This window comes from Pinus tabuliformis, chromosome 1_2 (genome assembly GCF_031772625.1).
Source record: "Pinus tabuliformis cultivar Carrire ecotype Pingquan chromosome 1_2, CPIR1, whole genome shotgun sequence".
Taxonomy (NCBI): domain Eukaryota; kingdom Viridiplantae; phylum Streptophyta; class Pinopsida; order Pinales; family Pinaceae; genus Pinus; species Pinus tabuliformis.
The window spans coordinates 32,693,614-32,719,544 of NC_142298.1; the positions used below are offsets into that span (position 1 = coordinate 32,693,614).

At 42.1% G+C, this 25,931-nt stretch overlaps 1 protein-coding gene across 3 annotated transcripts in view; it reads left to right on the top strand.

Moving 5' to 3' along the window:
• Nucleotides 1-25,931, top strand: part of LOC149204267 (uncharacterized) — a 320,269-nt gene that overhangs the window by 269,422 nt on the left and 24,916 nt on the right. The window contains exon 7 of one of the 3 annotated variants that reach the window (XM_089394657.1): nucleotides 787-929. The exons of the other annotated variants lie outside the window; for them this stretch is intronic. Coding sequence (XP_089250783.1) covers nucleotides 787-885 — 99 coding nt within the window. The 3' untranslated portion in view covers nucleotides 886-929. The remainder of the gene's footprint in view (nucleotides 1-786; nucleotides 930-25,931) is intronic. 3 annotated transcript variants of the gene reach the window in all.

Below are 25,931 nucleotides of genomic sequence, written 5' to 3' on the forward strand. Positions count from 1 at the left end.
CAATCCTTTGCTGCTACAAAAAGAAGTTCAAAACATACTACATAACAAACATTCAAAGTATTCTTGCCTGTGCCCTGCTTGACAAAGATTCCTGATATTCTGATGACTCTAAAATACATGAAATTCAATGAAATACCTTATTACTATTTGCTTCATCTTACCTCACATTAGAGGGAAGGGCACTCTGTTGTTTCAAGTTCATTGGCTCATTGAGGTGGTGAACTGTTTCTTCTTCTTTGAAATTCACTTGCACAAAATTGTTGGAGGATGAGGACTAAGACTCGTTATGAAGATTTAGAGCCAAGTTCCTCACTGTTACTGCACAATCTCATACCAAAAGATGAAAAGTCCTAACACCTAGATGCAGACATGTGAAACCAAGTTGGCCACTATCACCTTGTTAGAAAATGTAACTAAGTTCAGTTTTCATAAAGATCTTTGTACTTATATCATTGTATATTTGATATAAAAGAAAAAAAAAGAAATATTATTATTATTATTATTATTATTATTTTATTAGATAAGCATGTTCTTCATGCTTCTAGGTTTTGTTGAGTCAAAGAGTCAAAGTCCTATTTGGACCTATTGTAAAGAAAAAGGAAAAAGAATTTTTAAATATGTAATTTGGGTCAAAAACCCCTCTAGATGCCAAGTCAGCCTACCTGTCAAGTCGGCCCAACCCCAAAGGACATGTCTATTCACACCCCTCTGGACAATATAAATAGAGGATGATTTGAGCTCATTTGGACACACACAATTCGCTCAATTGGTTCTGAAATTTTGCAGAAGGAGGAGGGCCAAAGTTTGAAGATGGAGAAGGGTTTGTGGAAGTTCTGTGTCATCATATCTCTTGTTGAAGATTTGTTGCTAGTCTCTTGCTATTGATGGATTTGTTGTGCAGAAGGAAGGTTTGACTTGGCATCTAGAAGGTTGGTCATGGGTCTTGGATATCTCACTTTGATTTGATTCTATAAGAAGAGAATTTTTTTGGGTTTTCCCCTTGGAGGGGTTTTGCCCTGGCTTGGAGCCTACATCTTGTATTCATTGTTTTTCTTGTGAGTTTCATGTTTACGTTTTGTTAATTGTTTGATGAATAAGAACATAATAAAGATTAATAAGAAGGCCAACAAATTTCACAAGCAATTATAAAAAAAAAGAGAAATATAACTTAAGTTACAAGCCTCCTGGTTTCTCAACATGGTAATAGAGCTAAGGTAGTTTGAAAAAGGAGGCCTAAAGATCACTCTGTTGGCAATTTGGATTGAAGTATCATGCTTTCTATGGCTTGACTTAGTTTTGATTTTGTAGCAAGAGGCTCGATATATATATTCTGTGGCTTGCATAATCAAAAGGAGACTCACATTTTGTTGTCATGACCTACACTCGTTATAATCCTCTATGGCTCATTTATATATATTCAATGGTTCATATTATATTCTTGTGGATCTTTGTGACTCGCTTATTACAAAGGCTCAATATACTCTCTATGGCATGCAGTTATCACTTGTGACAATGACTTAGTGGCCTGTATTCATTACAAAAGCATCGATGATACTATACTGGTATCAAATTAAATGGCTCGCATTGACTACTTCTATGGTATCACATATATCTTGTGATATTGCTCCGCATTATTATATGACTACGGGCCGGATCTATACCATTTTAATTTTTCACTGCTCTATGCTATTTCAATCATTTTTTCCCAATTCACTTCTTCAATAAGCAATCTTTTTCAATAATAATTAATTCTTCCAATAAACAATAGTAATTTAAGATAGAACAGTAAATGCAATGACAATAGGAAACAATCAACACATCAACAAGAGACACTGATTTGGTCAAAGACCAGGGAAAAACCCCACAAGGGGGAAAACCCTTTGAAATTCTTCTTCTATTAGATTGTCATAAAATGTTCAATAGAGAGTATGAGACCAAATCCATAAAAAGTATCGAAGTCAAAGTTTTGAATTGTCCAACAATTCAAGCAACCAATATCCAAAAATATGTGCCTATAGTCAAATCTGGTCAACTGTAATAATTTGCAATTCTGTTCAAGTCAACAGCAGTCAATGTGTGCCCTAACCAGTCAAAGTCAACAGTCAATTTAGCCTTCCAAGAGCTTGATCAACAGTCCTCCAATTCGGCCTTAAACGCTGGTCAAAGTTAGCCCAAAACAGTGCAAGAATAATCACTTAAACTCGGTCAAAGGAGAGAGAAATTACTGCAGTCAAGTCTGCAATTTTTCTAGCATTCAATCCAAGTCAAACAACCCAGAATTTATCAGTTTTCGTGCCAACAAACTTGGTCTGCCAAAACAGAAATATGCCCAAGAGATCGAACTCAAAATCAACTCCAAAACAGGTGGTAAACACTGGTCAAAGTGCAAATGTACTTCATAATTTCGGGCCACTGAAAAATTTCCTTCCTCCCACTCGCATGTGTGAAGGGAAACCCCTGCAATTTCAGATTGTACGAACCAAATAGAGAAGAGATGCTTGTCATGCGATGATGTCCAAATGAGCTTGAGGTGTCATGAATTTATAGGCGTTGGAGGAGGGCTAGTTAGCCTCTAGGCTGACTTGACCAAATGTGCCATTGTGGCTTTGACTTCAAAAGTACACTTTCCCTTATCCAAATTCAGTGCTACAAAGGTCCAATTTGGTCCTTTTGAAATGAGGAATCTAGTCCAATGATTGGAATTTGTTGATGAGCTGCCAATTTAAACCTCCCTCTCAGCTAGTGAGAAATTCCAATTGCGCTACGTGATCATCGCAAATATCTGGTCATCAAATCATGTCTCATCTCTGCTTGACTCTATCTGCTCAACCATTCTTGAATCTAAAGAAAAAGAATCATAGGGGAGCTTTAGCTACCACCCTCTATACCAAGTAATAGGCGAGATACAACTTACCGAGCAAGGGTCACAACCATCGCATTATGCAATCAATGGGCGAGATACCACTTGCTATATAAGAGGTAAGGATCACATCCATCCTATTGCCTACCGATCTTCCCAACAATGACCCTCAAGAGTCATGTGGTAGAACACCTGCATCATAATCCTAGCGTGGGTGAGATACCCGACTTACCAAATGTAAAGATCACACACCCCCAAACCTCCTCAACCTGTTGGCTAGACGGGGAGGGACAATTCCAACAAGCTCGACTTGTGGGTATGATGCCAACTGGGATATACTCTACCAGACCAAGATAGGAGGAGATACCCGACTTGTCAAAACAGACAAGGATCACACACACCCTATGGGTGACAATAGAGGAGATACCTGACCTACTACAAGAGTAGGGATCACGCACACCTATTGTCCAGAGTTCCCTCAACTCCAGGAGCCCTCAATATTCCATTCCCACCTTGGGAGCTCAACCAAGGGGGGAAGAGCTATGTTCACTGTTCAGTGTTCTTGATCAACGAAGCCCCTTATCAGGAGGGGTCACATCCATTAGTCCAAACTGCTCTCTGAAGACCAAGAACTTCCCTTTCAGCAAAGGCTTGGTCAAAACATCATCTATCTGCTCATTTGTTGATATGTGATGGAGTCTAACATCTCCTCTCTGCACCATGTCTCGAATGTAATGATATTTAATCACTATGTGCTTGGACTTGTCATGAAATACGAAATTCTCTGCCAATCCAACCCCAGTCTTGTTGTCACACTATATCACTGTAGTGTCCAGGACCTACTCAAACAACTCTCCAAAGAGTTTTCTCAACCAAATTGCTTCGCAGCTAGCCATGCTAACAACAATATACTCTGCCTCGACGATACTCAAAGCTATGAACTTTTATTTCCTTCTCATTCAAGATATCATGGTGGATCCAAGGCTAAAACAACATCTTGAAGTGCTCTTCCTTTCAACAAAGTTTCCTGCCTAGTTAGCATCAATATTTCCATGAAGTCCAACATCACCGACACAATATCTCAAACCAAAGGTAATCATCCCATGCAAATATCTCAGAATATATTCGGCAACAACCCAATGTGCATGAAGAGGCTTGGCCATGAATTGACTCAGGGTGTTCACTGCATAACATATGTCCAGACAGGTGTTCACTAAGAACATCAGAGCCCCAATAAACTATCTATACTCAAATGGATTCGCAAAATCAAGTCCTGCAACTTCTCCACATAAATTCTTCAAATTCATTTCCATCGGTGGGGCTAGGGACTTGCATTCTGTCATCCCAAACCTATCCAACAACTTTATGACATATTTTCCCTATGAAAGGAATATCTCACGGGTCTTTGCCACACCTCAAGGCCTTGGAAGTAGTGCATGAGTCCAAGGTCCTTCCTCTCGAATTCAGAGGCCAACTCCCTCTTACACTCGATCATCAGGGGCTCTCTACTTGTCAAAAATAGATCGTCAACATATAAAACTAAAATCAAGGGCATACCTTGGACCACCTTGAATTAGAGGTTCGGATCGACAATGCTTCTTGTGAATCCAAGCTTCACCAGGTAATTATCTATGCGGGTGTACCATGCCTAGGGGGCTTGCTTCAAGCCACACAATGCCTTCTTTAACCTAAAAACATGAGTCTTTCGATCGTCTACTTCAAATCCCTGTGGTTGCTCAATGTAGACTTCTTCCTGTAACATGCCATGAATGAATGTCGTCTTCACATCCATCTGATAAAGGGTCCATCCTTCACTTGCATCAAGGGAAACTATCGAACGAATGATGGTATATTGGGCCATAGGAGCAAATATGTCATCATAATCTTCTCCCTCTTTTTGGGAGGATCCTCTTGCCACGAACCTCGCCTTTTATTTCTCAATGCTTCCATTGGCTCGATGCTTGATCTTGAATAGCCATTTTGAAGTCACCACTAATTTTCCCTTTGGTCTCGAAACAACATCCCATACATCATTCTTCATAATTGATTCGTATTCTTTGGCCATGGCATCCTTCCAAACTTGTTCTTTAATGGCTTCTTCAAAGGTGTGAGGCTCATCTTGAATCATATTGCTCATTGCTACAACATATCCCTGGTACCTACACGACTTCTTACTTTCTCTAAAAGTCCCTCTGGTGGGAATGTGTCTCTCGGCATCCTGTAATGTGTCACAAAGCCAAAGTGGCCTCTTCCTGGCAGGGGGATCACATGGAGGAGGATCCAAGGGGTTCATGGGATCCATGGGATCATCAATAATGTCTCTCTTAGATTCTAGCATGAGGGTCCTTCTAGAATATCCATATCATCACTTTCCTTCTTAGGAGGAGGAGGCGAAGGAAGGTCCTGTTGTCGCTTAGATTGTATAGGTGTGGTACGACGACTCAAGGCGGGGCCTGTCACCTTGATCCTCGTCCTCTTTGTTCTAACTGTCTCCCAACAACAAGCTATGGGGGGTAGTCTCTTTGGAATATGAGAATGCAAGACTCGTTGGAAACCAACAAGTCCAGGAGACACGATTGAATGGCCTAGCCACTTGGTCGATTTAGAAAATCTGAAGGATTAGATTAGATTAATATGTGAGACTAGTGCCTTATGGAGTCAATTACTTGCTTGATATAGATTAAGTACCAAATGGCTGAATGAACAATCACTGCTTAAGAAATGCTTTGTTATCCTCTATGAGATGCAAGTCCTACAATCTAGGTGAGATGCAAAAAATCTCGGTTGATTTTATTTATATGCCTAGCCAAGTGTATCCCTTAATCCTTAGCGGTTTTGAGGCTAGTCTCAAAAGTAGGTTGTAGAGAGAAGTCAAGGTGAAGCAAGCAAAGACTTGGTTAATGATACCTCCCCTTGAAATCTAACCACCCGGTGCCTCCGGTGTTGTAGACACTGTGGCTCTAACGACTACAAGGTCACCGTGCTAGATGAAGGGTCTATCCTTCGCAAGCTAAGAGATGAAGGGTGTTCCTATCTTTCTATCAACCAAGCTTATGCTTGGAGGTAAGTTAATTAATGCAAGACTATGCCTAGAATGCAATGCAAGATGACTGAGTGCTTTTTAAGGTGAGATTACTTATGATTTTAAGTACTTAGTTATAATTAATATTTAGTTATGACAATGAGTACTTAAATGAAAAGCAAAGGGTAATCTCAACCACAAAGAAAGTGTTTAATTCAACAGTAACCAATAGATGTATTCAATATAACCAAGTACTAAATGAAAACAAGATAGATGCTCTTAATAATAATTCATCAATATGCCAAAGATAAATTATCATCCACAATAGATATCCAATTAAACCATGAACAATAGATCTAATGGTAATAGGAAAGATTAGAGCACTTAGAACAATTAGCCAAGGTTCTTGTTAACACTTAAGAACACTTATATGAGACAACATAAGAATGAAAAGGATGTTGTTACATATAAAATATATATAAATAATGAGGATAATTGTAATAATGATTAGTTAATTAGTAATTAGTACTGAAGAGGCATGTCTAAATGGGACATGACCTTCCATGAAGAGGCACTGCCTAGTATATAAGCAGGGCCCTCACTCTCATTTGTAACATCATTTTTCATACATTTAATATATATTCTTGTATCTCAACGGAGATCTTTATATTCCAAGTCTTTTGGAGTATTTAACTTGAAGAACGAACTTTGTTCGTTCCATTTGGTATCAGAGTAGTTCGATCCTCTGGTCGCTCCACCGCTGCACAAAGCCATGTTCTCCGATCCAGGCCTATGGCCATCAACATTTTGTCAACCTTGTTGTCATATAATCGAAGCATTTCACTCAGAATTTGAGAGTTTCTCCTCTTCTCCGTTTTGTTGGGCCCTTGGCCATTAAAATTATAAAAAAAAAAAGAAAAACAAATTATATAACCTAAAAAAAGGTCAAATAGTTATATTAACATAAGAAAAAGTGAAGAGAATTATATTTTAAAAAAAAAAATCAATAAATACGTTAAAAAAAAAATAGAAATACAAAGAAAAAAATATAAAAAAAGAAATCGTAAAAAAAAAGAAAAAAAATTATATTAAAACTAAAAGTTAAATTAATATATATATATATATATATATAAAGAAAACCCAAAAAACATTACCTACCCACCATTGTCGGACCTCTCCATTCTCCCCATTCTCCGGTCGTTGAAGTATGTGGAAGCCACCACACCGTCTGCAGCCACCATAGGTCAACCATTTACCGTCGACACGCTGCTGCCACCACTGCCATAGGTGCCTTTGTGTGTCGCTGCCAAACCATAGTTCAGACAAGAGTAAGTCGTCGTAGCCTCACCACCACCAGAGCCCATGTTTCAAAAAAAAAACGCACACCATCATTCGAGGCCACATCTGCTGGTTGTGAACTTTCCCATCGTCACCTACCACCACCTAGGTCGTTTCTCCAATCAGCCTCCTGTGACTGAACACACTGGGTCGCCATTTCTTCTATCTGCACCGACACAAAAATAAATAAATATAAAAAAAATTACTTGAGAAATCATCAACTGACTAGCCCTGGGATGCCGCTGTCGGACAGCCTATAGCCACCACCCACCATTCGCCATCATCACCGGATAACAGCCACGGTTTCGACGCTCGTCACTGCTTGCAGCAACCACCCATTGGAAAATTCTGCACCCACCGCATTCCATTGGTTGTTAACTGGTTTGCTCGATCGTCTCCCTATCAGCTGCTCCCGATCATGTTGCTCTGTCTCACCGTCGGACCCTCGTTCTTTTGTAGCCGTCGTTGTCTAGAGTGAAACGCTGCATTGTTCACAAGCGGTCACCATTCCATTTCTTTTTTTTGGTTCTAGCCACTGTTATTAAATCGACCCAAATTAATTATATAATTAATTAAATTAACATAGTGTAAAAAAATAAAAAATAAAGGAATACCATATAAAGGTATTCAGAGATTCAATAAGGAGTAGATTCAGGAAAAGTAATAAAGGAATAGATTGTTATTTCATACAAAGAATATTTAAACTTTTTGCCAAAGTATCGTAAACAAAATATCAACGAACATAAGTTGAAGTCGATCCTTGACCTGAAAAAAAAAAAGAGACAAGAAAAGAAAAAGGGAAGTTCAAGTCATTAAAAGTTCAAGTTTTGAATTAGGAAAAAGGGTTATTCGAAGTTATCCAATAGTTGAAGGGTATTAATATTAAGGGAAGGGTGAAATTGAAGAAAGTTCATCTCGAGAAGCAAAATGGAGCCTAATACAGAAATGAAGGCCAGAAGAATCCTTGAGACTAAATATGACTACGGCTCAGTGCTATTTAGAATTAAAGGGTCTATTGTGGCAAAAGATGTTATTATCGCTATTTCGCCAGCCGAAAATAAAAATTATATAAAACCTAAAATCACAAACCAATTAGTGATTCCCAAGTCAAATATAATTGAAAATTTCACTGTTTTAACAACAAAATATATGACAACCAATTTACAATTAAACGTTGGAGATTATACATTTGTATCACAATTCTCAGTTCAAACACTATGGAGCGATCAAGGTGACATTATTTTAGGTTCACCCTGGATGGAAACCCTAGGTTCCTTCATCCTAAATATGAAAACTAAGTTTTTGACATTTTCTTACAAAAAGAAAAAAAAATACTACAGGATGTCACCGTGAAGCCAAATTCAGTAACACCAGAAGACATCCAAGATATTTCAAAAGTAATTTTTCAAGAAGGTAAAAAAGTATTACAAAATATGCAAAATGAAATTGACAAAATCACTACTGATAGAAATGAAGAAGTCTTGCGACTTAAGGATCATAGCGAAAAATTACTAACACAAATTAAAAAGCTTAAGAAGGACAAGAAGTCGTTAAAAGACAAGTTAGAACATTGTATTCAAGAGGAAGTATCAAAGTCGCTAGTCGTAACATCCCCAATTGAAGATAAAGAAACAAATATCGAACCAGTCAATAGCAGAACTCAAGAAGAGGATCAATCAGTTGAAGGAAAAACACACTCACATGTTACAATCCAGATGATGAAAATTCCAAATGAAGATTGTGTACCTAACTCAACAACCGTAGTACCAGAAGGAAATAAAAAAATTTCCACACTCCTAATAAGCGAAAGTCAAGCCAAAAAGGTTTCCTATCTACATCCGAATCATGAGACTAGACAACTCAACCAAGCTACGTATCGGGACCATTCAGAATAGAAACAACTAACTAATGTTCCAAAGAATATTGATGTAACCTCAATCCAGCCCTATGATGACAACTCGATACAAAATTCCAATTATTAGAATATTCCATAGAAGATTAATCTAGGATGGTTTGACCCCTTCTCAGTACGACAATTTTGTTTGTCACTTAGAAGATCATATCAACTTGTATCAACGAAGATGACAGTGCCGAGACGAGAAGACATTCGAAACAGAAAAAGAGATCAAGCCTTTTGCATCAAAAAGCTTTGAGGACAAAGTTTTTTTGAGGAGGAAGGCAATGTTATGTATAAAATATATATAAATAATGAGGATAATTGTAATGATGATTAGTTAATTAGTAATTAATACTGAAGAGGCATATCTAAATGGGACATGGCCTTCCATGAAGAGGCACTACCTAGTATATAAGTAGGCCTCTCACTCTCATTTGTAATATCATTCTTCATACATTTAATATATATTCTTGTATCTCAATGAAGATCTTTATATTCCAAGTCTTTTGGAGTATTTAACTTGAAGAACAAACTTTGTTCGTTCCAGATGTCAATAAACAATTTCTCAACAGATTGACAAATTAGATGATTAATGCTTTTTAAACACAATTAGCACTTTTTGAATTTATGACAGCAAATTATTGTAATTCCAATTTAATTAGATCTTAAATGTTATTGTGAGAGAAAAAGAGATGCCAATATGCCCAAATCCAATGACCAATCAAACATACTAACCATTCAAGATGATATTAGATCTTAGGATTAGGCGCTTTTATGAGTGAGCTACTTGATGCAAAAGTTAGATCTCTTAGATTATGACACTCACAAGAAAACAAAGTGTTAGTGTTCTTCTTAGCAACGCAACAACTTAACCAATTGTCAAATCACTAAAACAATCCAATTGTTATCAATGTAAACAATCCTTTTTCACAATATGCTTATCAATAGAGCATTAACCAATATTAGGAGCCCTTAAGTAACTTATGTTCCTATGACATCCAATGAGCAAAAGTAAATTTTTATGACAACAGTGAGTTGTTCTAATTAGGGCACATTAGGGTGCAAAATTTAAAATGCATATGAGTGCAAAAAATGCAAATGAGGCAGCCCAAATGCTAAACTACTTTGCCAACACAAGATTCTCAATGAATTAGATTCTTTTAGATGCCAATGCCACTGTTAAAATCAGACATTATTGCGCTTATGACAGTCATCGAATTTTCAAGAAACAAGTGTCATGTCCCTTCTCAAATACATTTGTAACAGGGTGCTGCTACACAATTTTGCACAATTTTGGCTAAGGAAGAGAACCCATCATTTTCGACTTAGGGACTTAGGTGGAAATTCGACTTTATTTGGCTGCTAGTGGAATGTGGGGGCCACCCACATGAGAATTCCGACTAGGCCATTCGAATGGCTTGGAGGGAAGTCAAATAGGTGGATGGAGGGACCCACATGAGGCAAGGAAGGCCCAGGGAGTTATAAGGAGGAAGAAGCTCTCATTTGGGTTCATTCTTACATCTTGCAAACAAAATTACTTGACTGTTCGCTCTGTTGTTTAGCTGAGTCAACCGGTTGTTTAGCCACGAATCCCTCAAGCAAGAGATTCAACCTTTCCTTCGGGGACCTTCTGTGCCTGCCCTAGCGTGGTAGTTCCATAGTCATTTCAGGAGATCTGGGAATGCGTATTTCTAGCTAGCTGGAGAATACACGAGAAGTTGGAGCTATCAGTGATCGGCTATTTGCCGGGAGAGAGGATTGGGAGGGCAACAATAGGCCAACATTCCTTATGAGTTTTGGAGCCAACAGAGCTAACATCCCAACAGTTCAAATTACTAGGCTTGGGGACAACGCAGACGGCCAATCCAATAGTTTTCGTGGAGCTTAGGAGTAGGTGCCATAGGCTGGAAGCCCATTCGAGAAGTCAGGAGATTGATAGTAGGGATCAGCCCAGCGCTTTGGGACCATTTTCGAGAGGATTTACAGGCAAATTCCAGCAGGTTGAGTTTTGCAGTTGCAACTGAAGTTGGGCTCTAAGGGGTTCAAATTTCAGAAGTCTAAACCAGCCAAAATCCTTCGTGGGGTTTTCTGGGTTTAGGCCAAGGAGTCTGGGGTTAAAAGCATATAGTTTTATAGGCATAGGAAGTGGACCTTTCAGCCATTCGAACTTCAGCAGAAAGGTAGTTCTCTGGGCAGCGCAATGCAAATTGGTGCAACAGTTGGAGTAGTCACTGGATCAGCCATTCTCTCACCTGGGTTTCCCAAGTGCACCATTCTATTATCATTTGTAATTTGCCTTCAAAGAAGTAATAAAATGGCTCAACAGTTCCATATTTGTAGCATTTCTATGGGTGTTTAATGTGTATTTCGTTTTTATAATTTGCTGCATAGATTATTTGCTTTATATCACTTGTATTCCTATTTAGGAACATTACAGTGGTATCAAAGCCTAGTTCTTGGCTCAACTGTGGGGATTGTCTCCTATGAGAGAAGGGGACTAGCAGAACATCACCTACCGAAGGCAGAGGTACCGGAGCAGAGAAAGAGAGCTGGAGATTACTCCAGACATGGAGGACAGAGGGAAAGCAGTGGTAGAAGAGGAGGACATGGTGGAACCCAAGAGCAGGGAAGAGATGGCTTTCGACAGCCTCCTAAGGGCCCTGAATGACTTAGCCAAGGGTCAAAAAGATATGCTGGAAGAGATCAAGTTGCAGAACAGAGAGAGGACCACTCCTAGAGGGTTTTTGTTTGGGGAAATTTTTGGGGCCTCTTAGCCATTCGATCATCCCTCACCAGCAACGTAGCACCCATCAGCCAGTGAGCCAACTCGTGCCACACTGCCTTCTTTTGTACCAGTGGCACAAATCGAACCTGCCAGGGTTATGGAGGAAGCACTCCCTTTTAGATATTTCTGCAAGCTCAAGAAGAGTGAGAAGAACAAGGGTTATGGAGGACAGGGAACCTAGAACTATGAGCTGCAGAGGACCATAGGGAGGATGTACTTCCCTACTTTCAATGGCACTGCCAAGTGCACGACTAGGGCTTGGGTTGAGAAGATGGACACCTACTTCCAACTCAACTGAGTGACAGGACAAGAAGCCATCAAGATGGCCACGCTGCACATGGAGGGGGAAGCCCATGACTGGTGGTTTCATGGCTTGGCCACCCTAGGGCATGCCAATGTGGCCTCTTATGAGGACTTCACCAGGAGGGTGGCGTTTTGACCAGAGAGATCCAGAGGCCCATTTCAGAGAGTTGACCCAACTACGCCAAATAGGCAACCCAGAGCAGTACATCTCAGAGTTTCTGCGAGTATCAACGATGGTTCCAGATCCATTAGAGGTTAGGAGGGTGTACACCTTCATTGAAGGCTTACTTGAGCCCTTGCATGCACTGGTGAAGTCACGCAGACCCTCCATGCTACAGGAAGCAGTTTTGCACACCAGAGATCTACAGGGGGCCATCCCCAAGACTAAAGCACCTTTTCTTGCACGAACCCCTTTTCCACAAAAGGGGCATGAGATTAGACCTCCACCTCAGAGGACCACATAGGGGCGGGGGCAGCTAGATGATGAGACACGGAAGGACCTCAGGAGGAGGAAGTTGTGCTTCACATGCAGGGAGCCTTGGGCACCAGGCCATCGGTGCACTGCCGGTAGAGCACACTATATTGAGGTTTTTTCTGACAGTGACCAAGAGGACGAGGTGGAGCAGGATTGTGGTGTGGGAGATGGTGAGAGTCTGACAGATAGAGGGCCACCACCACCACCTCCACAGGGAGGGGCATCCCTTGCCCCATCTAGGGGAGTCCTTGCTTCCTTATGCGGGATTCCCAAATTTTTGACACTGAGGATCAGAGGCATTGTACAGGGGCAGAGGGTGTCAGTCCTAGTTGACAGTGGGGCTACCCACAATTTCATAGATGCCTAGTTGGTTCAGAGGAGGGGCCTGACCATGGATGAGTTCGAGGGCTTTTCAATCCTAGTATCAAGTGACCGTACCATACAGTGCACTTGATATGTGCCTTCCTTGACAATAGTTATGGGAAACTACTCGATGACAGACCATTTCTTTGTGGTCGATGTGCCAAACACCAACGTGGTGATGGGTGTCCAGTGGCTGTATTCCCTTGGTCGAGTCACGACAGATTGGAGGAAGCCAAAGATGGAGTTCACTGGGCCAGATGGCAAACTGATAGTTTTGAGAGGCATGCAGTCTTATCCACCTTAGATAGTATCGACCCGCTAGATGGAGGCAAATCTGCGACATGGGGACATTGCATGGCTAGTAGAGCTGAAGATTTCAGAGGCTGGGGGACAAGCTCAGCCACCACCACCAGACATACAGGCTTTGCTGGACAGATACACAGTTGTGTTTGGGGACATTCCACCAGGGTAGCCACCAGACAAGGGATTTGAGCACACTATTGACTTGGAGTCGTGTGTGCAGGCAGTGATCACCACCCCTTATAGGCATCCCAAGGCCCATAAGGACAAGATAGAGAAGGCCATTCAGGAGCTATTAGCATTGGGCCATATCAAGCTAAGTTCCAGTCCCTTTGCTTCTTCAGTAATATTGGTGAAGAAGAAGGATGGAACCCTTCATATGTGCATTGACTACTGGGCCCTCACCGAGAAGACACTGAAGAACCGATACCCCATTGCACACATATATGAGCTAATGGATGAGCTTAGAGGAGCCAAGTACTTCTCTAAGATCAATCTGCGTTCAGGGTACCACCAGATCAGGGTGAGGGATCAAGATATCCCTAAGTCAGCTTTTCATTGTCACTATGGGCACTTCAAGTCCCTGGTCATGCCATTTGGGCTGACCAACGCTCCGGCCTCTTTCCAGTCGTGCATGAACCATGTCTTTCGGGGACAGTTGAGGAGGTTCATGCTAGTTTTCTTCGATGGCATTCTGATTTACAACCGAACATGGGAGGAGCATCTCCAGCACTTGGAGGAGGTACTACTCATCCTGGAGGAGCAACAGTTTCATGCCAAGTTATCCAAGTGCGAGTTTGGTTTGACAAAGATGCTCTACCTAGGGCATATCATTGGTGTTGATGGGGTGAAGGTCCATGAGGAGAAGATACGGGCCATTCAGGATTGGCCAGTACCCCGAGATGTAATTGTGCTAAGGGGCTTCTTGGGCATTTGCACCTACTACATGAAGTTTGTCAAGGGGTTCTCGCAGTTGGCAGCACCCATCACTGATTTGACCAAGAGAGGGGCTTTCACATGGACTGATGGAGCACAGGTTGCCTTTGATCGCCTCAAGGAGGTGATGAACAGTTGCCCGGTCTTGGCACTTCCGGATTTTTCCCAGCCCTTCACCGTGGAGTGTGATGCATCTGAGGTGGGAGTTGGAGTAGTCTTATCACAGGAGGGGCATCCCATTGCTTTCGAGAGTCGGAAGCTCCTACCACATGAGTTGTCATATTCCATATATGACAAAGAGATGCTGGCCATCATGCATGCATTGGCCAAATTCCGACAGTACTTGGTGGGCAACAGGTTTCGAGTGAAGACTGATCACAACAGTCTTCATCACTTCATGGGGCAGCAGGGCCTCAATGACAGGCAACAAAGATGGGTCAGCAAGGTGCAGGCCTATGACCTCGACATAGAGTATGTGCGGGGGAAGCACAATGTGGTAGCCAATGTTGCATGAAGCGGGAGCGAAGCGGGAGCGAAGCGGAAGCGCGGAAGCGGAAGCGGAAGCGCGGAAGCGTCATTTTCCAAAAATCTAGGAAGCGAAGCGTCCGCGGAAGCGTCTGCTATATATATATATATTTTTATATTTTTTTGCATTTATACTCAAAACAAACATCCCAAATACCAAATTAATTGTAGAAGACATGAAAACATGCATATTTTTGCATAAATCAAGATAGATATGGCATCCATGATTCCATTGTAGTTACTAGTATGTACAACAACCATCTATATTCTAGCTATTACAAACATACATCAAATTTTTAAGCATATTATAAAACATAAAACATTTAAGCATATTATAAAACATAAAACATAGAGCATATTATGATTTATCTAGCAAGTGAGCAACTGTCAACATTTATCATGTCCAAAATTCAAATAATAATGTTTACAAAATATGTCACTTGGTCACCGCCAAGCCAAAAAGGTTCAAAATTCAAATTCACAAGTCTACAAGTCTAATGAGTAATCTATGACAAAAAGTAGTAGATTGTGAATATATCTACTAATCTCTCCTCCTTCCACCACGAATAGAACGTGGTGGCGGGCCTCCACGTGGTGGCAATGAAGAAGATGGTGCCTGTGTAAGTCGTGGCACTGAAACTGATGAAGAAGAACCCCCTGCTGTTGGTGTTGAACCATGGAACCTAGGAACCAAGGGACCAGATGGGGGTGGGGGTGGTGGCATATCAACACGGTCATCATCATCCTAGAATCGCTCAAAAAATTCATGCAAAAAAAAAAAACACTAGTTAACAAAAAAATTAAAAACATGAATTAGAGAAATGCTTTATAAGGGAAAATTGGAAAATTCATACCACAATGGACATACTTGGATAAGAGCATCCTCTAATTGCTCTAGTCGCAACACTCCATCCTCCAAATTGGGCTCCTCTGGATTCTTGTCCCAAATCAACAAGTCTTTATTAGACTTTGCATCTTCACAGTAATGGGACAACAATCGCAAGTTGTAATGAACATAAACCAAGCTCTCTGCCCGGTCTAAACTCAACCTGTTCCTTTTAACACTGTGGATGAAAGAATAAGAGCTCCAACACCTCTCTGCAGAAGAAGTGTTTACCACCTGTGATAGCACCCGCAATGCCAAACTCTGTAGAAGTGGAGTACCCCCTCCATGCATGTTCCACCACTCAAGAGCAGAAAAAGTCTCTCGATCTTTAATTGCATGCATGCTCCCAAATGGACCAGTGTTGAGCGTATAGTTGCTCACCTGTCTCCGTACCAATGCAGCGTCCTCATCAGGGATTAATTTACTCAATGCAGCCATATATTTTTCGTGAACCTCTTTATCTTGGTGTGGTTTTCTCCTGCTTCCCCCCCCAGGTGCTGGTGTTGAAAGCCATGATGGATGATAGTATTTAGGTGTCAAAACATATGCTAATGCATGCAATGGAATATTTAGCATTTCCCATCGGTTTTGCACCTCTACACGAATATAATTGTACAAGGTGGTATCTCTAGGCTCAACAATGTCTTTAATCTGCCCCAACATGCTATCCATTTGCTCATACACCTCCCCAATTACTGGTCGATCTGAATCTGCAAACTTGATCATGTAATAAATTGGTTTGGTGAATTGCAAAACATATTTAACCTGTGACCAAAAGTAACTGTCAAGAACAGTGTCCTTGACTGCATTAGCACCATCTGTGTCAGTGTTAATTTCATCCCATGTTTCAGCACACACCAGATTAGTTAAAGCTTGTCTCACCTTCACTAGCCGCCTAAAGGTGAGGTAATAACTAGCAAATCTTGTCTTTGCAATTTTAAGCAATTGCAACTTGGAGTAAGTGCCATAGAAGTAGTTTACCCTTGTATGCCCTGTGATGAATTTAATGAGCTGCTTCCCTTTCCTGTAAACCTCAGCAATCCACCCACATTCTTTGTGTTTCACAATATCATGCATCAAAAGGTTCAATGTGTGAACCAGGCACCCAGACCAAAAGATGTGTGGATGAGTACGCTCAATAATTTTTCCTGCTGCCTTACAATTTGCTGCATTATCTGTGATCACTTGAACCACATTATTCGGACCAACATCTTTGATTGATTTCAATAGGAGATCTGCAATGTTTTGTGCAGATGTAGTGATGGAGGAGGAGTCATGACATGCAATAAATACTGCACCACTAGAAGAAACACCAAGAACATTTATCAAATGTTGGTTTCTAATATTTGTCCACCCATCTGATACAATGGATACCCCAGAATCTACCCACTCATTTGTAAAACGTGTCAAAGCTCTTTGAACCTTAGCTTTTTCTCTTTCTAATAACATTGTTCTAGCTTTCTCATAGTTGGGGGCCTTGTATCCTTTTGGGGCTTCATTGATGGCCTTTACCATTTCATGCCAATAGGGAGAGCGAAGCACATTGAATGGTACACCGCAAGCACAAAGAAAACGGACTATCTTTCCATCCACATCATCCCTCCCAGCAACATTAAGGAAATCCCCTATTGTTCTTCTACCTCCAGAGCTTGCAGAAGTACCATGAGGAGATGAGCAACTACCAAATTTAGAGGTTGCACTTGATTCAGAATGAGTTTTTTGTTTCTTGTTTTTTTGTTGTGCAGCCATCTCTATTTGGATGTATTTTCTTCTTTCTTCAGTTGAAATGTTTGGGCAAATTTGTACCCCCACAGAACCCTTTTTTTCATCACTGTCCAGCACCCCACAAAGATGCCTCCTGAGACGGGTATATGAACCACAATATGGTTTTCCTCCATGACAACCATGAGGGCACACAAATTTGTAAGATCCACCACCCTTTCCCCCATCAGTTTGGTCACATAGTTCCACAAGGGTGTTGATGTAGCTTTCCCATCTTGTGTTTCAGTGTCCCCTTCAAGTTCATCCCCTTCCTCTTCAAACCCTTCCTCCTCATCATACATTGGGTCACTCATATTGGTACCATCACCACTGCCCTCTTCTGTTTCTTCCCTTCTATTCCTATTCACCTTTGCCATCATTAGAACCAAGAGTGGAATGATACATAGAAGCCAAAAGAACACCATCTTGGAATATGGATATAGGTGGTGGACAACCTGTAAATAAAGGAGCAAGTAGAAACAATGGGAAAGAGTAGGAGAGGGAGGAGAAAAATACAAAAAAATTGTCACAAAAAATAAGGGAGTTTGGGGTTTGAACTTACCTCTTTAGCTCTTGTAGATGAAGTCCTCCAAGCTCCTTCTCCTTCTCCTTGCTCTTCCTTCTTCACTCCTCCAAGCTCTCCTCTCTTCTCCTCTCTTCTCTTCTCCTCTCCTCTCTTCTCTTCTCCAACTCTCATAAACTCAAAGTGAGAAAATGAGGAATGAATGGGGGCTTTATTCTTTTCATTCCTCACATTAACCTCACTCTAACCTCACCCTAACCCACCCCCTCAATGCTAACTTAAGTTAACTTTAAAAAAAAATTAAAAAAATGAGGTTTTTTTTCCCTTGGGCGCGCGGTTTTGGAGGAAGCGCTTCGAAGCGCTTCGTGAAGCACACGCTTCCTGGCCTGAAGCGCGCTTCGGGGCCGGCGCTTCCTAATTTCCAGGAAGCGCATTAAAAAGGCCGAAGCGCACTTCGCCATTTTCCGAAGCGCGCTTCCGGGGGCGCTTCCGTACGGGGCGCGCTTCGGGCCTAGGATCCGGGGGGGGTGCTTCCTGCAACATTGGTGGTGGCTGATGCTCTATCTCGAAGACCAGCTGGGTTATCCCTCATGAGCATCTGCCATGATTGGAAGGCTCAGCTATTGGTGGAGTCCTCCAAGGATAGGAGGGCATGCGAAGTCTTGGAAAGTACCCATGCAGATGGGCGTTACCGAGTGATGGATGAGGTTATCTATTACAAGGGGCACATTTTCCTAGTACCCAACTCGCATTTGAGAGAGGGTGCTCCAGGCGGCACATGACTCACCATTATCCGAGCACCAGGGTTTCCAGAAAACATACATGACAGTCAGGGAGAGCTTCACGTGGAAGGGCCTCAAGGGAGACATGTTGAAGCACGTACATGAGTGTGAGGCATGTCAGAGGAACAAGGGGGAGCTAATCCACCCTGCAGGATTGCTACAACCACTTCCCATTCTCGAGGGGAAATGGGAAAGTATCTCTATGGATTTCATCAAAGAGCTCCCCATAGTGCAGGGGAAGGACTGCATCTACGTAGTGGTCGACAGACTGACCAAATATGCGCACTTTTTCACCATCCCCACCAGATACACAGTTGCACAGGTTGCAGAACTGTTCTTTCGGGAGATTTTCAGGTTGCATGGGCTCCCCAAGAACATTGTGAGTGACAGGGACAACAGGTTCATGGGAGGCTTTTGGCAAGAAGTTTTTAGATTGGTAGGGACCGAGTTCACTCCTAGCACCAGCTACCATCCTTAGACAGATGGCCAGACCAAGAGGGTTAATCAGTGGCTAGAGGAGTACCTGAGGAACTATGTGACTGGTCAGCAGAGGGCTTGGATTCGGTGGTTGCATTTGGGTGAGTACTGCTACAACACCACTCACCACATGTCCATTGGTATGACTCATTTCTATGCTTTATATGGATATGATGCATTATCTTTTGCTGACATTGTTTTTGGAGATAGCCGGGCCCCAAAGGCCAAAAACTGCGTCCAAGAGAGCCAAGACATCTTGAAGGCTCTCAAGGATAACTTGGTGACGGCCCAAAATTAGTAGAAGGTGTACGCAAACTGGCACAAGACGGAGAGGCATTTCAAGGAGGGGGACTTGGTATACCTTCGGCTACAGCCTTACAGGCAGTCCATGCTGAAGAAAAAGGGGGTCGAGAAGCTACAACCACGCTTCCATGGCCCTATCGGGTGATTAGACGAGTTGGAGAGGTGGCCTATGAGCTAGAGCCACCTTAGGGGAGCAAGATCCACAATGTCTTTCATGTCTCATGCCTCAAAAAGGTGATGGGACAACAGGTGACAGCAATAGCCGATTTAGCCCCACTGGATGATGAGGGCCAATTGGTTTTGGAACCTGAGGCCATCTTAGAGAGCAGGGAAAGGAAACTGAGGAGCAGGACCATCAAGGAGTTCTTGGTGTGTTGGAAGAACTTGCCAGATGAGGATGCCACCTAGGAGGGTGAACACATTTTGGATCACCTAGCTTTGACGTTGCTTGAGGGCAAACAACATTTGGGAGGGAAGAACTATCATGTCCCTTCTCAAATACATTTGTAACAGGGTGCTGCTACACAACTTTGCACAATTTCGGTTAAGGAAGAGAACCCATCATTTTCGACTTAGGGACTTAGGAGGCAATTCGACTTTATTTGGTTGCTAGTGAAATGTGGGGGCCACCCACATGAGAATTCAGACTGGGCCATTCGAATGGCTTGGAGGGAAGTCGAATAGGTGGATGGAGGGACCCACATGAGGCAAGGAAGGTCTAGGGAGTTATAAGGAGGAAGAAGCTCTCATTTGGATTCATTCTTACATCTTGCAAACAAAATTACTTGACTGTTCGCTCTGCTGTTTAGCAGAGTCAACCGGCTGTTTAGCCACGAGTCTCTTAAGCGGGAGATTCAACCTTTCCTTTGGGGGACCTTCCATGCCTGCCCTAGGGAGGCAGCTCCATAGTCATTTCAGGAGATCTGGGAGTGTGTTGCAGCATTCTCATTCAGACACAAACAGTGAGTGCGTATTTCTGACTAGCTGGAGAATACTTAGGAGAAGTTGGAGCTATCAATGATCAACCATATGCCGGGAGAGTTAGAGGATTGGAAGTGAAGCAATAGGCCATCATTCCTTGTGATTTTTGGAGCCAGTAGAGCCAGCATCCCAGCAGTTCGAATTACTGGGCTTGGGGACATGCAGAGGGCCAGTCTCGTAGTTTTTGTGGAGCTTAGGAGTAGGTGCCATAGGCCGGAAGCCCATCTGGGAAGTCAAGAGATTGATAATAGGGGTCAGCCCAGCAGTTTGGGACCATTTCCGGGAGGATTTACAGGCAGATTCCAGCAGGCTGAGTTTTGCAATTGCAGCTGAAGTTGAGCTCCAAGGGGGTCAAATTTCAGAAGTCTAAACCAACCAAAATCCTTCGTGGGTTTTTCTGGGTTTAGGCCAAGGAGTCATGGGTTAAAAGCATATAATGTTCTAGGCATAGGAAGTTGACCTTTCAGCCATTCAAACTTCAGCAGAAAGGTAGTTCTCTGGGCAGCGCAATGCAAATTGGTGCAGTAGTTGGAGCAGTCATCGGATCAGCCATTAAGACAATCCCAGGTGCACCATTCTATTATCATTTGTGTTTTGTCTTCAAAGAAGTAATAAAATGACTCAATAGTTCCATATTTGCCAATGTTTTACAAAACGGACTCGGATTCGGACTCGGCCGAGGATCGACTCGAAAACGGAAACGAAAACGGCAATGACTCGGCCGGCTCGATTTCAATGACTCGGTCGTTGTAAAAAATACATTAAATATTTATTTTTTTTATAAAAAAACATAATTTTAAATATTTTAAACATAATTTTAAAGATTTTCATTCAAGTTTCCAAACACACAACATTATAATATACATGGAAGACAACATATGATCAAAGTAGGCTCATGAACCAATCCATTATATCAAAATGGTACGGTGTACCCAATGGCAATAGTAAATACATAGTCAACTGTAGTCTGTCATACATGATCAAAGACTCAAGAGTCAAAACAAAATACAAATAACCAAGGAGGCTAGTAGCTACTGGCTACTGCCAGAGGAGCCAAGATCATCTCGACCAATCTCTGGATCATCATCATCAGAGCCAGACAAGGGGCCCCATGGCTCCTCATCATCATCATCGTCTCCAACTGCAACTGTAGAAGTGGTGCCAGTACCAGTACCACTAGGCTGTGAAGCAGATGCAAGCTGAGATAGAGTACAAATGCGGCTGCGCTTCTGTCGTGGCTGAGCAGAGGAAGGCGAAGCACCTACAACTGGAGTCCTACTAGCTGGCTGTGAGACTGAGGCTGGTGGATTGGGATCTGCATTCAACTGAACACGCTGCAGTGGATCTCCAACATCAATTTCATCAAGATCCTCATCAGGATCAAACTCTGGTAGACGACTCTCCACTACCCAATCTGATGTTGGATCAATGTCTTCCAACACAATGGGATCTGAATCAGGTCTTTTGTTCAGCAATTGGTTCCGTCTGAGCCGAAGGTTGTATTGGACAAAAACTAGATCATTCAACCGTTTTTGCTCCAAACGGTTTCTCTTCTTTGTGTGAATCCTCTCAAAGACAAACCAATTGCGCTCACACCCAGATGCACTGCAAGTTTGACTCAAAATACGAATTGCAAACCTTTGCAATTCAGGGCACTGGCCACCAAAGGCCTCCCACCATTGTGCTGCAAAAAACATAGGAGTGTAATGAATTATGAGTTAGATGAAGGCTGAAGCTCAACAAAATTACAAATTATATCTAACTTGAAATTGAGAAATTGAAAATTGAAATTTTTGTTTACCTGGCTCATCTGCTTCTCTTGCAATCTTTGCTAGGTTCTTCCCAAAGGTACCTGTTGCATTGCTGAAGGATGTGACCTGATGATGTATCAGTAGCTGATCAGACTCCGATGGGACCATGCGCTCAATGCAATCAACCAGTCCATCTCTGACCTCCCCCCTCAAAGCTCCTGACTCCTTAGCTTTATAATGATACCGTGGGTTCAAAAAATACCCAGCTGCATGTATAGGGCGATGGAGTTGATTGTTCCATCTTTCATCAATGATTGCCCAAATGGGCCCATACTTTGCCACTCTATCCTTGTATGCTGCCTTTATTTGCTCCTTTGCTTGATCCATAGCCTCATAAATGAAGCCCATAGCCAACCTTTCCCCATCCACCAACCGCAACACCTTAACTAGTGGCTCAGCAACCTTCACAATCTCTGTTGCCTTTCTCCAAAAAGTTTCATCATGGACTTTCCTTCTCAATTCTCTGCCTTCTGGTTTGTTAGACCAACTGCTATTATTCCAATCATCACTGGAAAACATCTTTTGCAAGTTTCTATGTTGGGAAAGCATAGATTGCAATGTCAAAAAATGTGTAGCAAATCTAGTGATGGCAGGCCTAATAATATCCTTGCCTCCAGTGTGTTTCCTCATGATACTCAAAACCAGTGTATGATTGTAGATAAATTTTGTTATGCTTTTGGCATTATCTACAGTGTTTCTGACCCAATCTAATTTCCCAATATCCTCAAGCATGAGGTCTATGCAATGTGCAGCGCATGGGGTCCAAAAGATGGTCTTGTGTTTTTCCTCTAACAGTCTACCAGCAAGAACATAGTTAGAGGCATTGTCTGTGATGATTTGAACAACATTAGCCACCCCCACACCCTGAATAACCTCATCCAATAGCTGAAACAACAAGTGGCCATCTTTTACCTTATCAGATGCATCAACTGATTTTAAAAACATGGTTCCCTGTGGGCAGAAGACAAGAAAGTTTATGATGGTACGGTTTCTTTGATCAGTCCATCCATCTGACATGATGGTACACCCTGTTCTTGCCCATGATTCCTTGAAATCTTGCAAATACTCATTAATTGATGTAATTTCTTTCTGCAAACGAAACCCCCTTAGCTCTTGCATAGTAGGGCCTTTGAAGCCTTTTCCAGCAGCATGTATGGCCTCAAACATAGGCTCATAATATGGTGAACGAGCAGCATTAAAGGGGATATCAGCATCATACCACCATCTAGCTATGTAGTCACAAGCAGTCTCCCTCAATTCTTTCTTCCAATGGTCATCTAAAGTGGGCTGAGAAAGACCTTTACTAACTTCAGGACCATGTGCATCTGATGGAGAGGAGCCTGAGTGAGTGAAAAAACTTTTGATAGTCCCATCACCCTTCATTCTACCCTTTCCCTTATCTTGAACAGAAGCAAAAGAGGGAGGAACATAACGGAAAGGGTTTGATGCATCAGTTTGAGGGATAGAGGGAGAACCCTCAAACTCATAGTGGGGGTTGGCAGCCATCATTCTTTGTATCTCCCTCTTCCTCCCAATTTCAGCCTGTATCTCTTTTTGCCTAGTCTTTTCTTCTTGAAATTTTTCAAAGCTTTCCAACAAAGTCTTTCTAATCTCCCCAATTTCGGGGGATTTACATGCAGTAATATTGCCTTTAATCCCTGCCAAGTGTTGTTTCAGCCTATGAATCCCCCCAGGACCTGACTTAATTTTCCTATGGCAAAACTTGCAACACATCTCATCATCAACCATTTCAACATATGCCCAAGCAGCATCTTTTGCTCTAGGTGCCATTTTTTGACAATGAAAACAATCTGAAAATGAAAAAAAAAAAAAAAAATTGATTCAATGTTCATTTATTTGACTAAAAACACTCTCTAAGCTATCTTTATATGCACCTAAAATTTAATAAGTAAAAACAGATTTATAGAGGTGGAAAAAAATACCTCCAGGCACAAACTGCCTCCTCAAACTTGCTCCAAAAATCAGCTCCTCAATGCTGCTCCAAATGGCTGCCCAAGAAGCCCCTCACTCCAGCTACAATGCTCCTCCAAGACTCCTCACTGCTGCTCCAAAACAAGCTCAAGAACTGCTCACTAACTCTCAAAGAAGACTCTCACTCAAATGCATAAGACTGCTGTGAGTGAAATGAGAGCATTTGGCTGTCTTAAATAGAGTTTGGGAGGGGGAAATGGACCCCAAATGCATTTAACTAATCACATAAACCTTTTCATGTCCACAAACCCTAACTAAATCAGCTCCAAATCAGCAAAAAAGTAATTTTTTTTAACTGAAATCGCTGCCCAGCCGGTTCCTATTGGCTCGGCCGTTTTTTGACGGGACCCGGCCGGGTTGACCGGGTCAGCTATGACCCGGCCGAGTCATTGGCTGACTCGGCCGGGTCATAGCTGACCCGGTCACCGAGCCGGGTCAAAGGGCCGTTTTGAAATTTTTTTTATCAACCCGGATCGAAACGGCCGTTTCCGTTTCGGTACGGCCGTTTCGTAAAACAATGATATTTGCAGCATTTCTATGGGTGTCTAATGTGTATTTCGTTTTTATAATTTGTTGCACAGATTATTCTCTTTATATCACTTGTATTCCTATTTAGGAACATTACAACAAGCCAAATAGTGAATGCCCAAATTGATGCAAGTGTCTTAGCAATATGTTAGGAAACTTGTCAATTATTTTTATGTCACTTAGATGGATATTTTACCACTGTTATGAAATGTTTAGATGGATGTTAGCAAAATAGTAAGTGAGCAAGGGCTTTAGAAATCAAACCAATAGGCGTCTTGGCCTTGGAGATGAATGGAGAACTTGCCCAAAATTCCTCTAATGGAGAGACCACTTGCAATCACAAATATTAGCCTAAAATTTGTTGCGAACACCAAGTGCTAGAGGCAAAATCAAATGATAACCCAATGCAATGACTGAATGAGGCAAAGAGGCTAAAATAGGGCAATGATGAGGGATAGAAAGCCAAAGGAAGGCAACAATCATTAGGAAAATCCAAGAAGGCCCACGACAAGGAGGGAGGAGGCTTCTAGGCTTGATGTTAGGACCTAGAAGGAGGGCCAAGGATCAAGCCCTCTAAGTGTTGCGGTAGAAGTAGAAAAGGCCTCTAGGCCTGTGGCAGGGCTGAAGAGAGTTGGCCGAGGAGGGAGAAGGGGCAGTGGAGGAGGAGAAAGAGGCCTACAAGCCTGCAGCTAGGGCTTAGCAGCCCTTTAGGCTTGACGGAAAAGGAAAAGAGGGCAGCGACAAGGGTTTGGAAGCCTAAAAAGGGCAACGACTCACCAATGGAGGTTGAAAGGTCCACGACTAGGGAAAAGAAGGCCAACGCTAGGCCTAAAATATTTTGGAAACCCTGCAAAAAATTCAAATTTCGCTTTAGATCTTCAAAATCACCCAAAAATTGCCACAAACTTGTCTCCTAGGGCTAGCGGCTTCATCTTTGGCTTGAGTGTTGAGGTTGAAGGAGAGCTAGAGGGTGGATCTTGCCTTCCTAGGCCTAGATCCACCTCTAAAAACCCCAACGAATTTTTCCAATGGCTAAAAACCCTTGAAACCCTTCCAAAATTTGAAATTTGGCTTGAGAAATCA